Below are 15,166 nucleotides of genomic sequence, written 5' to 3'. Positions count from 1 at the left end.
AAAACTGGTTTAAAAAACCATGTTCAGAGAGTAATAATCAAGGGCTGCACTTCAATCTGGAAGGAGATCTCAAATTAAATGCCTCGGGATTCTGCTCTAGGACTATCGCTCTTCAACATTTTTATCAATAACTTAGATGGTTGGCTAGAGAAAATCCTTATCAAGACTGCAGATGACACAGAATTGGGAGGAGTGGCCAACACATTGGATGATGGGGCAGAATTCATAGGGGCCTAGAAAAACTAGAAAATGGGAGCATAAATTAGTAAAATAAATTTTAATAGAAACAAATGCAAAATTACACATTTGGACCGCATAAACTAAATGCACATGTCTGGGAAGGGACACATGGTTCAGTAGTACTGTATGTGAAAAGGCCTCTTCTAACTCTATGATTCTCTAAACAGCCCAGAAATCCCTATCTTGGCTACTGACTGGCAATATTCATATCACTTACCTTCAATTCCCACTTGAAAGACATAAAGCAATTAAGTCTTCTTCGGTGTCAGTTTAAGAGATGTTGTAAACAAACCCAAACCAATTCGATCCATTAAGTGATACTAAAATCTCAACACAATTATGTTGAATTCTGGAATCTGAACATGCAAAGCAGATCAAGCTGGTCACACCAACCATAAAAAATCTGTAATTTTAAGCTTTATTTTTGTTTTAGAGGCAAAATACAGGATTCTTCAGAGAAGCTGCAGCCACAGGGAAATTACAACGTTTTTTCATCGTATTGCTACAACCCACAGATAGGCTGGGCAGAATTACTATTAAAGCACAGGATCACATTGCATAAAACACAATTTGCACATACCTGGGGGCACAGACAAATAATTTATTATAATTATTTACCTTCATAGTGGATTTTAGCACACTCATGCAAGCCAAGTACTGTTTTGTCTCTTGAAGAGTTGGCCTTATTTCCCAAAATGTTTCTCCTTGCCACATTTCAATCTTTGTCCAAAAATGTATCATGGAAAACATACACTAAGCACCTATTATTTAGAAAGTGTGCCTTATAACTTAACATTTAATAAAGATATGTTTATTATTATTACCTGAAATGAAGGTCAAGAGGTAAAAAGAAAGTTTAAGCTATATCCATTTCCACAAATTTCGATCTTGGAAACATCACAACAATAATGTTTAAACAATATTTTATATCCCTAGAGTTTCTGTGAAAATGAAAGCTTTTACTTGAGCCTGGGTTTAAAACTTACACTCAGTGGGTACCTAACTTATTCTGAATATGGATTTAAAGGGCCAACAGTCTTTCTAAATAAAACACAGCACGCTGTTGAGATAATCCTGTTATTAATAATTACTCTACATATGCTAGACAAAAACAGCAATATGACAGTGTACTCATTTAACATGAAAGCATGTTCTTGAAGTTAAATCAATTCATTTTCATAAAGAAAACTAGTAGGAATGTTAATAAATACATTTCATGATCTTTCTGGTGTGATGATATGGCCCAGGACATAAAATAACATGTTCTCCAATAGTTTAATTACTAATGCATTATCAAGATCAACAGAGGGGTTATTTTCAAAGCCGCTTCACATGTACAGATTACAGGCATCTCACATATATAGATTACAGTAAGTAACCCTGTATTTTCAGCTCCTATGTTTACCTGTATCATTATACTAGACTGAAATTAAGAACTAGTTAACAACTGCCTGAATTCACTGCACAGATAAAGTGCAGCAGCGAGTGCAACGATGGAGGAGACACACAACTTTAGAAAGGAATCCAGACACTTTTGCAAAATTTATCTGTGTATCTACAAAGAAAAATCAACTGTGGATACAAATACGGCAAGGTGCCAGCCCTTTTGGATTCAAAATAACCTATCCATACTTTCTTGCTGGAATTCTGCTTTCTTAAAACAAATGGACTAATCATTTGCCACTATTTCTACACTAACATTTTGAATTCCTATTTTCACAGAATAAACTGGAAAGATTTCATAGCTATCATTTGTCAACATCCAAAAGGAAATCAGTTTTCTTTTTATTCATAGCAGTATTACATAAAGAAATGGTAACATTTTTCTTTAAAAAAACACACACACACCAAAGCCTGTATTTTTTTAATATTGGCTTCAGAACTCCTATACATTTTACAGATATGCATCCACACCCTCAAAGAGTATGTCTAAAAGGGTTAAGGAGTATTCCATCATGGTTTAAGGTGCTGCCAGCAGTTTAGGGATCTTGTTTACAATGTGCAACAAATCACAACTCTGCCAGATTCAAAAATTTCCCCCTCAAACTTCAACCTTGTGCAGGGCTATCAAATGGCACTGGCTTATAAAACAACGAGCCATAAAATAAAAGACATTTGGAGATAAATATTAAAAATAAATACTATCTTCCAAACATGCTTCTTTTTTAAGAGAAGACAGGAATACTCAAATTCTTTATGAAAGCAGATGCATTGAAAAGATGTAAGATTTAAGCCCAGGAACACTTTAAAGGTGTACAAGCCACACTTTTTCATACAAGTATCCCCCAAAATGACAAGTTGTTATAATCTTTTCGGTTGATTTTTGCAACAAAATAATATAATTCAGGAGCATTTGGAATTTGCTCAATGGCCAGCCTGATATCTGAGAGCACACTTAACTGCGATTAGCACAGTCCACCTGCATAGTCATCATCTTCCTCATTCCCAGGGGCGCCCGGTCTCTCTGCTTTTCCCTGTGGAGTGACTGGGGATTTCTTCTTTATCCCTCCACCTGGGACAGCCAACGAGAGACCAAGCTTGGCATACTGGCAAAAGACAGGAAGAATTACATTATCTGTATGTTGAAGGGTACATCCCGACTGTATTACCCAAAATGAAGTCAATGTTAATATTTAAATCAATGCAACCATTTACTATAATGTCAGTCTGTTCCATGCCAGTATTATACATTGTCCAAAAAACCTGATTTATGCACAAGCGAGGTTCATCATAACCGGATCTATGTGAAGCCACTACAGAAGAATAGGGAGAATCTTTGTAATCGTTCTAGAAACTGTAGTGAGCAGCAGGACAACTTTTTTTTCAATATACAACTGCCACCAAAACCAGTGGATTGAATCTAGAGATTCAGTCATGAGAACTATGGATAGAGTTCTGCTCATTTTGGGAGTATTCATAATGGAACAATGGTAAATGGCTTCATGATAAGTAAAGATATGGAATAGGACTCCAAACTGTAGTTATTTCTGAAGCCATTACTAATGGTTTCCCAGTTCAGAGAGTTATTGTTGCAGTTCCCCAGCTTCTTCTTAACTCTTTCAAGGGAAGAACCAAAGAAACTACATATTTATGCCAGCTTATTAGGTCAAAATTTAAGCATCCACACACAATCTTGAATAATCACATAAATCTAATACAATTGTCACACGCCAACTTACTTCATTGTCCATGTACTTAAAGAGTGGTGAATTGCATACATCTGATACTTGGTCCTGATCTTGTTGATCATACCCTTCAAGTAATTGTTCCAATGCTGCACAGTCCTCGCTTTCTCTGAAGCCTGGAAGGCTGAAGCAATTGAAATTTCATTTAAAGTAGCCCCATAAAGTTAAGAAACCATATATGCAGACAGGGTAAAAAAATGGAAGGCATAGACTTGGGGGCCTGAAGGAAATCTTGTATTTACATGATGCTGACTAGATCTTGTAGTCATTGCTTAAGAGTCTTCTCTTCCAGGTTTTACTCATTGAAATTAGGCAAATGATGAACAGGAACAGTCATTTAAATTACAGAACTCTCATTCTGGTATATTTTCCCCAAAGATACCCACATTATTTACACAGATGTTCCAATATGTTCTAACACTGACTTTATTTGTTCTTTTTTTTTAGTAGCACCTTGGTTGCTTTGTATAAGTCTTAATTAAATTTCATGTACTATAACTCTGTATGCTTTACTGTGCAGATATTCTAACCAGCAGATAGTCTAGCTTTGCTTAAAAATAAAATAACAAATAAATATATTGGTTGCCTTCACTGCAATATTTTAGGCAGTAATGCAATTTGACAATAACAGATGTGCACAAGTTGGTAATAAAAAACATTACATGACTCTAAATCCTTTAGCAGCACCCTTCCCTAACCTGGTAACTTCTAGATGCGTTGGATGATAGAAAATGCAATGCAACACATCTGCAGCATACCAGCTGAAATGGCTGCTTTACAAGCAACCAGGCATGTCTCTCAAAACTGTGACACATTAGAGAATCCGACATTTAGCACTTCACATAGCAATTACGGCCAAGATGAAAAAATACAAAAGCATTCAATTTACTAAGATAACACATTTTTACATTAAGAACCAGTCAGGCATGTTAGTGACTTACCTACAGCTCTCCCTGACACATTTTTCTGCAGCAACGTAATCGTTTCTGTGAAGATGAACTAAGACCTGAGCAATAGTTTTCTAAAACAGAAAAAAGATTATTCTCATGTAGTAAAGAAGTATTTTAGAAGAACAAAATAGAATGTTAACCCATTGTAAAGAATCCAAGTACTAAGACTGCAGGTGGCTGATCAAGGGAAACAATGGTATCTAGACCAGAATTAATCAAACACTGATCAAGCAGAATAAGCCCATAAGCTAAACTATTAATTTAAAAGAAAATGAGGGGTTTTTTCCCTCCTAGAAATGGAGAAAGGCCAGAAATCTTATACCTTGTAACATGTTGGATAGTTTTCAATATCTTTATAAATACTCTTTTCTTTCTGCAGAGATACTGCAGCTTCATCTAGTCTGGAAGACAAGAGTGAGAAAAAAATGTACATTTAATAGAAGCAGCAGAAATAGGAAGGGCAACTACTCCAACTAAATGTTTCAGACAGTTTTATAACACAGAAACTAGTTCCTTGTGTGCAACTACATTGAGCCTATACTGAAAGCACCAAGCCAAGGGCCATGCTGAAACAAAAGGATCTGTCAAAAAGGCAGATTAGTTTTATAGCCACAGCAAAGCCACACTGGGATAACTGTTCCTAATATAGCTTTATGGACACCAAACCACACTGAGAATTGGGAGTTGGAAGAGTCAAAGTGTGAAGTAAAGGGGGTGGGGAGAATTGCAAGTCCCAGTTTACATTGTAAGGAGTGGCAATTTCTGTCACATCACAGGGCTTTTTGAATGAATATTGTCCAGACAATATTCAAGAAGTCAATAACAGCTGTGTACCTACTATGCAAAAAACACAACAGCCAGTATTGTCCTCAAAAAGATTTTGTTTTCAAAGAAGTAGCACTAAGATGCATACCTACGACCTTTGACTAAAAGTCTTGAAGCCTTGCCATACATTTCAACTGCCTGTCGTAAGCGTTCTTCATTCTGGAAAAGAAGGCAAATCATTAGCATATAAAAACATGAATTACTTAATTGTGATACTCATTCTCTTTGGATCACTAAGTATCATTTCAACTGCATTGTTTTAAACAAGAAGTGGACATGTGTCAGGGGATAGAAGACCATTTTAAGAAGCCCATGACCACACAGGATGCACTACAACCTTTCTGGCCTCCTCACTTCCAGTATCTTCCTTTTTCCTTCTCTCGCATTGCTACCTATCCAGAACTCTGTCTGTTGTCAATCATACAGCATACACATTTCCCTCAGTCAACCACAAAGAGGCTCAAAGTCCCACAGGCATAAAATAACAATACAGAGAAACAAATGTAAACAACTGTAACACTGGTTTTTTTCCTCCTTCCCTTCCTTCATCTTTTGATGAATGAAGAAAGCAACAGGGGGTAAGGGAAAGCGCTAGTCAGCAAACCACAGTGGGAGGCAGGGCAGAGGGAATTGAAATGAGGGCATTTTGTCTGCAAAACCGGGAGAAATTAGAAGGTCACAAATAGAACTTGGAGGTCATATGAAGCGTGCATGCTGCATAATTCCCACATATTTTGAATCCTTTGTATTGCTAATCAGTTTATTTGGGGGAAAATTAGTTAAAAGTGGAAAAGATTCTGGCTAGGCAGGAGAAAGTGTTGGGGGGGAGCCCAGAAGTTCAAATCTGGCCTAGACTGGGTTGTTCAAGTACAGTAGAGTCTCATCCAACATAAACGGGCCGGCAGAACATTGGATAAGTGAATATGTTGGATAAGAAGGAGGCATTAAGGAAAAGCCTATTAAACATCAAATTAGGTTATGATTTTACAAATTAAGCACCAAAACATCATGTTATACAACAAATTTGACAGAAAAAGTAGTTCAATATGCAGTAATGTTATGTAGTAATTACTGTATTTACGAATATAGCACCAAAATATCATGATATATTGAAAACATTGACTACAAAAATGTGTTGGATAATCCAGAATGTTGGACAAGCGAGTGTTGGATAAGTGAGACTCTACTGTATGTCTTTACATATGAACACAGGCAGTGTGTAGAAAATGAAACACAGAGGGGCCTGAGCACTAAATGGAAGAACTGCAAATAGGATCAGAGCTAGACATGACATGTTCAGAAAAATTCAATTGTAAGGAAAGATGGGATGTAGAATTGTCAAATGTTGAACAACTTTACCTAAACATGCTTGCACAGCGCTTACTAATGGAAGTGGTAGGAATCATTCAAAGCTGACTTCAGTCCTATCAGTCATCCACTCAAACTGACGGCAGGAGGCTATGAGCAGGACTACACTTGCTTAAACACATACTTGCTTAAACACATCTACATATTCACTCTTCTGCACTATACACTGTACCTGTTTTAAATATTATTTTCTGATAACCCGGTGATTTTGCATGTCTTAGGAGCATATTTAATGGATTCAAAAGACTTACCTCAAATACTGCTGCCGTTTGCTGATACAACTGAATAGCCTTGTCTGGATTTATATTTTCTATTACCCTGAAATAAAAACCACCACATACTTTTATTTAGAATATTGCTCTGATGAGAGCAACATTCTCTTAACAGATAATCTGCTGAGGTCACATCCAGAATGAAGAGTAGATAGATGACATCCTTTTCTCTCCCTCTTTGTTTTTACATGGTGGGCTGTTAGCAAAAGAGCAAAGAACTGTAGCCACGTGGCTAAACTTATTTGTCCTGTCTTTCCCCCAATATTGATTTAAGTCTTCTGAAATGTGGAGTCAGGTTAAGAGGCTCAAGTAGTCTACTTCTGAATCAGCTCATTCATTTTTAAAAGACAACTATTTTCATAAAGACAGCACTTGAAGTCTGTGAGGTGATACAGAAATATCTCATATGACAAATAAATAAAACTAGAGGAATTCAGTTTCTATTACAGATCTTTTTAAAAAGCAACAACACCAAAAGACATGAGAAAACTTACTTCCCAGCACGATCTAGAGCAATAGCTGCGGTATCAGGTGTTCCATTTTCGAGGTACATCATGCTGGCTTTCTGAATCAGTTCCACAGCATCGTGGTGCTGTTGCATTTCCTAAAGGGGAAAAGAAGAGGCCCTGTTTGCTGAGCAAAAATGGGGGTGATAAGAAAGCTTTTCTGTGGCTGATGTGTGCTGCCCCTATTAAGTGCTATGGTCATTAAAATATACACATCTATGATGCATCTAATATGGTAATATCCTACTTATTTAGTAGGTTAATTAATGTCCTTTCCCCCTTTTAATCTACCAAAGTAATTATCTAGCATACATTTATGTCCTTCGACAAGTATTGATAATTTAAGTACAGATTAGTTGCAAACTGTATCAAATGAGCAGGATTCCTTCCTAAGAAGGAATGTTCAGAGTCAAACTGTTAAGGGTACTTCGATGTGATTGGAAATATATCACTACAGTATTTTTGGCTTTATTGATATACATATTAATGCTATGGTATGCCTTTAAGTAATTTTTGAATTAATGATAAATGTGGGTGAACATATCATGGGATTTTCTTGGCAAAATTTGGTCAAAGGGAGTTTCCCATTGCCTTCCTCTGAGGCTGAAAGAGTGTGGGATTTTCCCAAGGTCACCCAGCCGGTTTCCATGGTCAAGTGAGGATTTGATTTCAGTTGCTAGTTCAACTATCAGCCTCTATACTACAAATGTGTCCTTTCTTGAAATGGGCTTAATCCATGACCGTCTACTTAGCAAATTGCACTGAACAAGAAGCAGCCAACCTGGACAGATCCTACAAAAATGAGACAAATTAATAAAGTGTGATTTAAAATATTTAATGTTTGCAGTTCCTTGGAGCAGTTTCTCAAACAATTCCTAACAGAAGGTAAACTGGCTGAAGTCCAAAACACTTGGAAGAGCACAGTTTGAGAACCACTGCCTTAGAGGAACTGCAAATCCTTTAAGGCCATACTCTTTGGCCAATTTTTTATCTGCTGCTATTTTCACTTCTTTTAAAACATTTATGAGTTGATTTGAGTCCCAATTCTGGAAGACATACAATATAACTCAACTAAATAAATTATACATAGAATAAAAACCTAATCTTGAATTTAACCAGTACCTTCAAATATAGAATCTGAATAGACAGGCACACACCTTTAACATCATACCAGCTTGTTCATAAGCCCTGAAAAAGAGATAGAAAAACTCAAGTTACAGCAGAATGCAAGCAAAGATGTTTCTTAACACAATTCAATCCCCACAAAAAAGAATGATCTGAATCTACAAGCATCTTGGGAGCTTTTTTTCACTTAGTGAAACACAGCAGAAAAGTGAGTTGACAGATAACACTCTTTCTTTTTGCTTCATATGGCCCAGTTCAAAGAGGTAAATCTCACTTCTGTACACAGAAAAGGAGGATGAATTTCCAGCCCATCAAAATTCGTTTTACTACCTCATTTCTAATGTTGAAAGAAGTCTTACAAATAAGGCTGAGCTAAAAATTATCCTGAGGTTTTGTTGGATAGTCTAGCAGGGGAAGCCATTTGCTGCCACCAATTATAATATATGTACTGTTGCTGCCACCAATTATAGCATATGCGCCACCGTTCACCGGAGCCAGCACATAGCCACCCAAAAATGGCAGGAAACTCTAACTTACAGAGCGATGGTTAATAAGCAGACAGGCCACCTCCTTATATTAATAAACAGAAAGGCACCCTGAAGACTTGAGGTGAAGTAAAAGCAAAATGGTGTAATTTATTTAGAACTAAAACATAAAAATAACAGGTTTTTCTTTAATAGAGAAATGTTCTTGTGTTCCTCAGAACTAAGTTCCCTCACAAGAGAACAAAACAGGTTTTTAAAACCTTACAGAGCTCTCTTTTAAAGGCTCTTTAACATCAGCACTCTAACCTTTAGAGGCTTTCTACAATATCTAGCACTTCTCCCTGATGGCTAATAACTTTCTTCGTCAAAGAGGTTCTTTCAGCACCCAAACTCCTCCCTGACTGAACTATTCTGTCTGAATAACTCTTTTTACCTCTCTGGTGCCACCTACCTCCTGTTGCTAAGCAACTCTATCCACCAATCAGGTTCCACTACCATATATGGAGCTGCCCGATCGCTCCTCCTCTTGCCTAACTCTGCCTTTCCTAGCAAGGCCTAGAACTGTCTTTACACACCAATCCTGCAAGGTAGGCCATTCCGCTACAGATAGTATAAAAAAAACCCCTTGTTTTCACAGAGGGGAGAACAGTATTTAGAAAATTGTCTATTCAAGAAGTTTTCCTTGTTTCTACATTGATTTCATTTCTCCTTCATATATTAGTATGTTGCCAAATCCATGACATTACCACAAATAGCTGGATTATGTATTGCAGAAATGTGTTGCCATTTGACTTTAAGAGTTATTGTGAGACACTCACACACTGTCATCTGCAATGCATACAGGAATGAACAATAAACCCTGAGCAGGGGAAATTATGTTCCCTAATCAGAGAAAAAATGTGTAAACAACAATATTAAACAAGACATGTATGCAAAGTAAAAAAAATTGTATTGGGCAAATGAAGTTTCAAAATACAAACATAAAAAGTCTGGAAAACTTTCAAAGCACTGATTTGTGTTCAGGAATCCTTTCCTATCAAGAAAGAAAACACATTTTATTTACAACTCTGTGGTGTGGTCTGGTTGATATTTCCCTGAACAGGGAGAGGAGTATTTCACCTGAATCAACAACAGCTTCATTTTATATAGATTCCTTGAAAACAGATAAATTAAAATAGTATTCAGACTTACTTTGCAGCATGGAAAAGCCTGGATATAAATTATGCTGAGTTAAGGACACAAATTATCATATACCTTCCTAGCTCCAATTCTGTTGCTTTCAAACAGCTCATATCAAAACTTATTGCACTGGTTTATACATAGACCAAAATCATACAGATAAATCATATTTTTAAATGAGCTCACTAGAGTAAAATGGATCAAAATTACAAACAGGACAACATTTTTTCTCTCTCTGTGGAATACACAGTCAGATTCCACAGTCAGAATGGAATTCTGTTTTACTAGCATCATAAACTCATTTTTCTTTGTGATAAGAAAACTTTAGAAAGTCCCAAAGTCTTGCTGGACATGCTGAAGTTCGTATTTCAAGAAGTTGTTGTAGTAATTGTCTTATGGTATGTGGCAAATAGAGGAACAGCTTGAAAACTTCCAACAAATATGTTGAAGATCTGCAATTTCATCATTATAAGAAGTCCGTCTACTGATCGTATCACAACTTTTTCACAAAAACATGTTAAAATATATCTAATCAACTCGTCAGCTGGTGACCAACTTTCAGATGAGGAACGTTTAAATATATTTAATTAGCCTGCAGACATGCCAGTCCTGAACTCTTTCCCATCACCAGCATATCCTCTAAAATCTCAGGTTCCCCTCCATACCATCCTGTTCTGCAGAACACCCGAGAAGAATGACAATTATAGTTATATGTCTAATTTTATTAAAATCATGATACTGGGTGCTAAGATCCATGTTATCCAAACATAGAAATGAACCTGAAATAAACCAGCAAATATAGTCTCTACTGCAGGGGCCCCCAAACTAAGGCCTGCGGGCCAGATGCGTTCCTCCAAGGTCATTTACCTGGCCCCTGTCCTAAACTTCAGACTTAGGGTTGACCTAAGTCTGAAACAACTTGAAAGTACGCAACAACAACAATCCTAATTTTGGACTATTTCATCATAGTCTGCCCCCCCCCCAACAGTCTGAGGGACCATGAACCGGCCCTCCACTTAAAAAGTTTGAGGACCGCTGCTCTATTGGATTGAATCAACAAAAATTAGCATCAATCCATCATCAATATTTTTTCAAGTTGAAGAAAGAGAGGCAACAATAAATAAAAAGATACGCTTTATTCTGTTCATGGGAGATAGCTTCTTTATAATATGCTTCTTTTGCTTGATCGAACTGTTTGGCATTTTTAAAAGCAACAGCTGCAAAGAAACAAAAGAGGAAGCAATAAGAAAATGTATTCTGTTCTGAACTGTACACACCATGAGCATTCCAAATCTATCTCAGGAACATTACTCACAAGGACTTATATTCCTGCCCTTTAACACAAAACACTTTCAGGACAATTAATACAGGTTTAATCCCACCTTTTATTCTCACAACAATGCTTCATAATAAGAAAGGGAAAAAGTCATGTAACTGGATATATAGATGTCTGGAGATATGAACCATGTGCAAATGAATTTCCTCTCAGGTATTATTATTATTATTATTATCATCATCCCATTCATAAATGAATATTTAAAATCTTAATAGTTTCTGACATACAGACTACACCTACACTAGCCACTTATGCTGGTGTGAAATTAGAAGAGGAAGAAGCAATTTCACTCTGCAAATGATTAGTTCTGGAAGTGGTTTGGTGCTTGGATGGTGCTTATGTGCACCACGGAGATTGGCTTCAATTTGTTTTTAGGAACTGTGGCTCTGCAGGTATGGAGGATCACAATGTACATGTCTGGATCACCGCTGTGTCCCGTCCCTTAATTGTAGTAATGTGGTTTACACTGATGCACATTAAGGACTCGTTTTCAGAGTGTTCACCAACTTTGCTCCTCCCCACTTAAAGCCCTTAATGTGGATTGCTGCATACATTCATGGCACGTGTTACCTGAACACTGCATTGTCAAACTGCCTTTAAACTGCATTAAGTGGTCCGTGTAGACGGGCCTGGAACTCACTTTCAAGGAAACAGGCATAGGCTTAAACTGGAAACTTTGCACTTTGATCTACTGCAGGATAAGGTGAAGTGTGATTTTCATATGTTGCTGGACTGTAACTCTCTACAGCTCTAGTTAGCAGAACTCAGGGAAAAGAATACTGGCTGCTGCAATCTAATACCATCTGGAGCCCATCCCTTGTCTAAGACTAAAACTCACCCAAACTTGCTAGCCACTTAATGTTTTGTGTCTTCTGTTTCAGAACTTGGTGAACTTCTTCCCTACTCAGAACTTAAGATTCAGCAAAGAAAACATCATACTTTTAAGCTGCAAGCCTCCCACATGCCACAATCCTCTTTCAACATTTAGTTTAAACATGAGGAAGAAGCATTCTGAAAGCTAAGGCCACATCTACATTGCTATATAAAATCCACATTATCTGCTCTGAACTGGATTATATGAGTCCAGACTGCCATATCATCCAGTTCAAAGCAGATAATCTGGATTTTATATGGCAGTGTAGATGAGGCCTAAGAGTCTCCATTTGAATTTCAATGTTACTGGAGGTGTCAATACATTGTAGGAGGAAATGTGAGAGAGCCTTCTCTGTTGTGGTTCCCTCAACTGTGGAAGACAAGTTGAACCAATGTTATTTCACTTAGGCCGAGTAAAAACATGTCCAAAGCCTTTGGATCTAACAGATTTACTTCAAAATACAGGGTGTTTGAAAAAGAACTCCCTATTCACCATTTAAATTAAATGATATATATGTGCATGTGGTTGCAATTGTTTAAACATTTTAACTTCTAATATCCTTTCCCCCATTTTAAGTTTTTTTAAATAGCTTTAACTTGTATGTCATTATTAGACTTCCATACTGACTCATCATATATGATGGGATAGAAATATTTTTAACAACAATGCGTCGCTAGAATAAAGCAGTGAAAGTCAGAGGAAGTTGGTGCAAAAACTGCTGATATGCAGATTACTTGCATTTTTTAACAGTTCAGGTAAAACCAAAAACAAAGTCCTGATATTTTAAAGAACATACCTGCCTTTGAATATTCAGTAGCTGCGCTATCGTAGTCTGGTTTCCATTTTAGTAACCCAGTTTTCAAACTGAAATACAAAATATGCCAAGCAATAATTGATAAGCAATTTAATAACCACCATGTCAGATTACACAGAAAAGCCATTGAAATCCACAAGCATGTGGACAATTTCAACAGAAAGGAGGAAACCATGAAAATGAACAAAATCTGATTACCAATATTTTAAAAAAACCCTAGAATCAGGAAAGTAAATAAAGAACAACACTCAGAAAACAGGGGAATTCCAGATGAAACAATCAGGGTGAGCCAACACCTCCCAACAAAGTGCCACTTTGTACTTTGTTATTGTAGAAGGTCACCTTATTTGCAGGTTCTACTTCATTTTTGGAAATGTTTATAATTCTTACAATTTCTACTGGGATTTTATGTGTATTGCTGTTTTTATACCTATGTCATATATTTACACTTCTGTACTTGTGTACTGTGGTTTATATACTTCTGTGAGCCGCCCCAAGTTCCCCTGGGGAGATGGTGGTGGGGTAGAAATAAAGATTTCTTCCTCTTATTATTATTTCCTCAGGCAGGAAGCAGCCAGAGTTTGAAGCTGCAAGGTCATTTAACGTTAATTAAGGTGGCCAACTGCACCATTCACACTTGCCTCAAACAGACAAGAGTTCTTTCTCCCACCCTGAACATTCCACAAATATATAAATCCCACAGAGGTCTCTACAGACAATGCCGGCTCTTTGACTTAGAAATTGAGATGGGCACCAACCCCCAGAGTCGGAGACAACTGGACTTAATGCCAGGGGAAACCTTTACCTTATAAACCCCACTTTACCAGTTTCCAACAGACCTCCCAACTTCTGATTCCTGCTAAAGATGTGAGCAAAACGTCAGAAGAGAATACTTCTGGAACATGGCCATACATCCCGGAAAACTCACAGCAACCCAGGGCCCTTCCACACAGCCCTATTTGTTTGTTTATTTATAGCATTTTTACCCCACCTTTCTCACTCGAGGGGGCTCGAGGGGGCTTTATCCCAGAATATAAATGCAGAAAATCCCACAATATCTGCTTTGAACTGAGTTATCTGAGTCCACACTGCCATATATTCCTGTTCAAACCAGATACTGTGGGATTTTCTGCCTTGATATTCTGGGATATAGGACTGTGTGGAAGGGCTCCCCGTGATTCCGGCCATGAAAGCCTTGGACAACACATTAAGCAATTTAAATCAAAAGCTGGTTGCCTTCATCCCACAAACCCACCCATAAGTCGATCTGATTTCTGATTCAAGTACAGACTCTGAAGGTTTGATTATGCCTGAGCTGACAGGGAAGGGCGGAGCCTTGTCCTCTTCTCTTGTCTTGCCCCTAACTAGAGTCAAACTGCTCAGGATTCTCAACGGATTCCCAAAGAAGGGCGAAGGAGGCCGGAGCTCCTCCTCGGCCTTTTGACAGGGCCTTCGCGGCCTTGAAGGGCCAGTCAAAGGACCGGGAAGGAGCTCCGGCCGCATAGGCCTTCCCCGAGAACCGAAGCCTCCTGGGGGAGTGACAAAGCGCCTCCCCGCCTTCTTCCCGCTTACTATTTCTCGGCCTTCGCGATGTGCTCCAAGCCTTCGTTGATCTTCTGGGCCGCCATATTCGCCTGACAAGGAATCACAGCGTCTGCGAGCCTTGACGTCGCAGCCGGATACGGAAGCCCGAAGGGACCCAAATTGTCCGAAAGGCGGAGCCTTGCCTCTTCTGCGCATGCGCGACTCAGGCAGGTTGGGCTTGCCTTTGCCAAGTAAGAGGAGAACAGGAAGCAGCGGGGGACTTCTGTGACACTCAATGGCAGTGAGAGATTGCGGCAAATTTAAAGGGAGAGAGAGGGAAATTCGTGCAGTGTAATCCCTTAATTCCCCCCAAAAAAGATTACAAATTGGACATCCCTTCTCCAAACAACTTGGGAAATGTTTTAGATTAGGCATGGGCAAACCTGGGCCCTCCAGGTGTTTTGGACTGCAACTCCCACCATT

The 15,166-nt window shown here is 38.1% G+C and overlaps 1 protein-coding gene across 1 annotated transcript; it reads right to left on the bottom strand.

Moving 5' to 3' along the window:
• Positions 1 to 644: 644 nt before the first annotated feature.
• On the bottom strand, positions 645 to 14,887 carry napg (NSF attachment protein gamma). Its single transcript, XM_003225671.4, has 12 exons — positions 14,732 to 14,887; positions 13,142 to 13,209; positions 11,268 to 11,352; positions 10,148 to 10,165; positions 8,504 to 8,534; positions 7,335 to 7,444; positions 6,820 to 6,886; positions 5,289 to 5,359; positions 4,698 to 4,776; positions 4,367 to 4,446; positions 3,420 to 3,549; positions 645 to 2,786 (listed from the first exon to the last, which is right to left on the bottom strand). Exons 1-12 carry the CDS (start codon positions 14,785 to 14,787, stop codon positions 2,646 to 2,648), a joined length of 936 nt encoding a protein of 311 aa, XP_003225719.1. The 5' UTR covers positions 14,788 to 14,887; the 3' UTR covers positions 645 to 2,645.
• Between the last annotated feature and the right edge of the window lie 279 nt (positions 14,888 to 15,166).

Source organism: Anolis carolinensis, chromosome 4 (genome assembly GCF_035594765.1).
Source record: "Anolis carolinensis isolate JA03-04 chromosome 4, rAnoCar3.1.pri, whole genome shotgun sequence".
Classification (NCBI taxonomy): Eukaryota; Metazoa; Chordata; class Lepidosauria; order Squamata; family Dactyloidae; genus Anolis; species Anolis carolinensis.
Note: the sequence above shows the minus strand (reverse complement) of the source record. Positions and strands in the feature narration are given on the sequence as shown.

Bases quoted from the DNA above. Each gene is read 5' to 3' on its own strand.
- napg (XM_003225671.4), bottom strand. From the start codon at position 14,787: ATGGCGGCCCAGAAGATCAACGAAGGCTTGGAGCACATCGCGAAGGCC. The intron at 11,353-13,141 runs GTATGTTCTTTA...GTTTCTTTGCAG, and splicing joins TACTGAATATTCAAAGGCAG to CTGTTGCTTTTAAAAATGCC. The intron at 4,447-4,697 runs GTATAAGATTTC...TTTCTGTTTTAG, and splicing joins ACTATCCAACATGTTACAAG to AAAACTATTGCTCAGGTCTT.